Raw genomic sequence first — 1,220 nt, 5'->3', positions numbered from 1 at the left:
CCCTTCCTCTTTCTCCTGCTCTTCCTCGTTCGCCTCGTCATATTAACGTCTTGCTTTCCACTTTGTTGAAATCTGTTTTATTTGCCCACAGTATTTTCAAAGCAAAGTTGAACAGGAACAAAACGTAATGACAGCAAGAGATGAGGAGGCTAAAAGATTGACGTTGGGGAAAAAGTCGTATTATTCCCTGAACCATAACTAATCCACTGAGAAACTAAATTCTACTTTCGTTGGGCCTACCACATAGCCCCATACAAAAGTCCAACCTTAACCTCTACCAAAACCTCCTACCCTAACATAACAGTAATCTTTGTCTTTAAAACCCTATATTACGGTTCCAATACCCAACCTTAACATAAATGTCCACCGTAACCAGAAATGCCAAAAAAATTCTCTAGGCATTTCATTAACGACAGGAATGAGATCTTACCTTTTTAAGCTGTCGATCAGACCTTCCATATCATTGTCGTAACCACCGGCGAAAAAGCGCTTCATTGTGGACAATTTCTTTAATGACTCGTCCGATAAGGGGAGTGCCAGGTTCCGACTCGACGCACCAGTCTGTTTTGTGCCCATCCCGCTTTTTCCCCACCTCTTCCCGCCGTTCTGGCACCCACCATAGCCGTTGCAAAAGAGTCTCTTCACTTTCTCGTCCAGGTTCCAGCCCCCACGGGGAGACAAAACGGGCAGTCTTGATGACGTTGATACGAGTTCCTTTAGCTGTTCTTCCACTTTTCCAGATTCCACCTCCTCTTCTTCGTGGCGTTTACGCCCACCATTATAACAACCCAGAGTATTACAGAAGGGTCGTTTCCCGACTCTTTGCTGAGAGAGACGCCTTTTGCCAAGGGCTTCGTTCAACTGTCGTCGACGGCCACGAAATCGCCCACCACAGCCCGTGAAACCGTTACAGAAGACGCGCTTGAAAAGTCGGGGAACTTGGCTACCCCCCGCCTGAAGACCATCGCCGACGTCGCTGGTTCCATCAAAATTCCTTGTGAGAGACGGTGTATCATCGACAGGCAGCATGCTGGATACTGCATCTCTCATCTCTATAAGCTCCAGCAATCGCGGGGGCTTAGATTCGCCCGACGTGGATCTCTTGACGGTTGTTTTACTTTCTGCGGGCTGAAAAAAATGATAATGAAAATTGAGATGTGTGAAATCTGCTGTATTTCTGAAAAGCTATTGCCAGAAATTGTTTGACTAATATTTGCACG

At 46.3% G+C, this 1,220-nt stretch overlaps 1 protein-coding gene across 1 annotated transcript in view; it reads right to left on the bottom strand.

The window, feature by feature from the left end:
* Nucleotides 1-1,220, bottom strand: part of LOC101863916 — a gene marked incomplete at its 5' end in the record, with an annotated part of 22,366 nt that overhangs the window by 4,298 nt on the left and 16,848 nt on the right. Inside the window, 1 exon segment of the mRNA XM_005103331.2 lies at nt 431-1,128. Coding sequence (XP_005103388.1) covers nt 431-1,128 — 698 coding nt within the window.

This window comes from Aplysia californica, unplaced genomic scaffold (assembly GCF_000002075.1).
Source record: "Aplysia californica isolate F4 #8 unplaced genomic scaffold, AplCal3.0 scaffold00368, whole genome shotgun sequence".
Classification (NCBI taxonomy): Eukaryota; Metazoa; Mollusca; class Gastropoda; order Aplysiida; family Aplysiidae; genus Aplysia; species Aplysia californica.
This window is presented reverse-complemented; position numbering and strand designations above follow the sequence as displayed.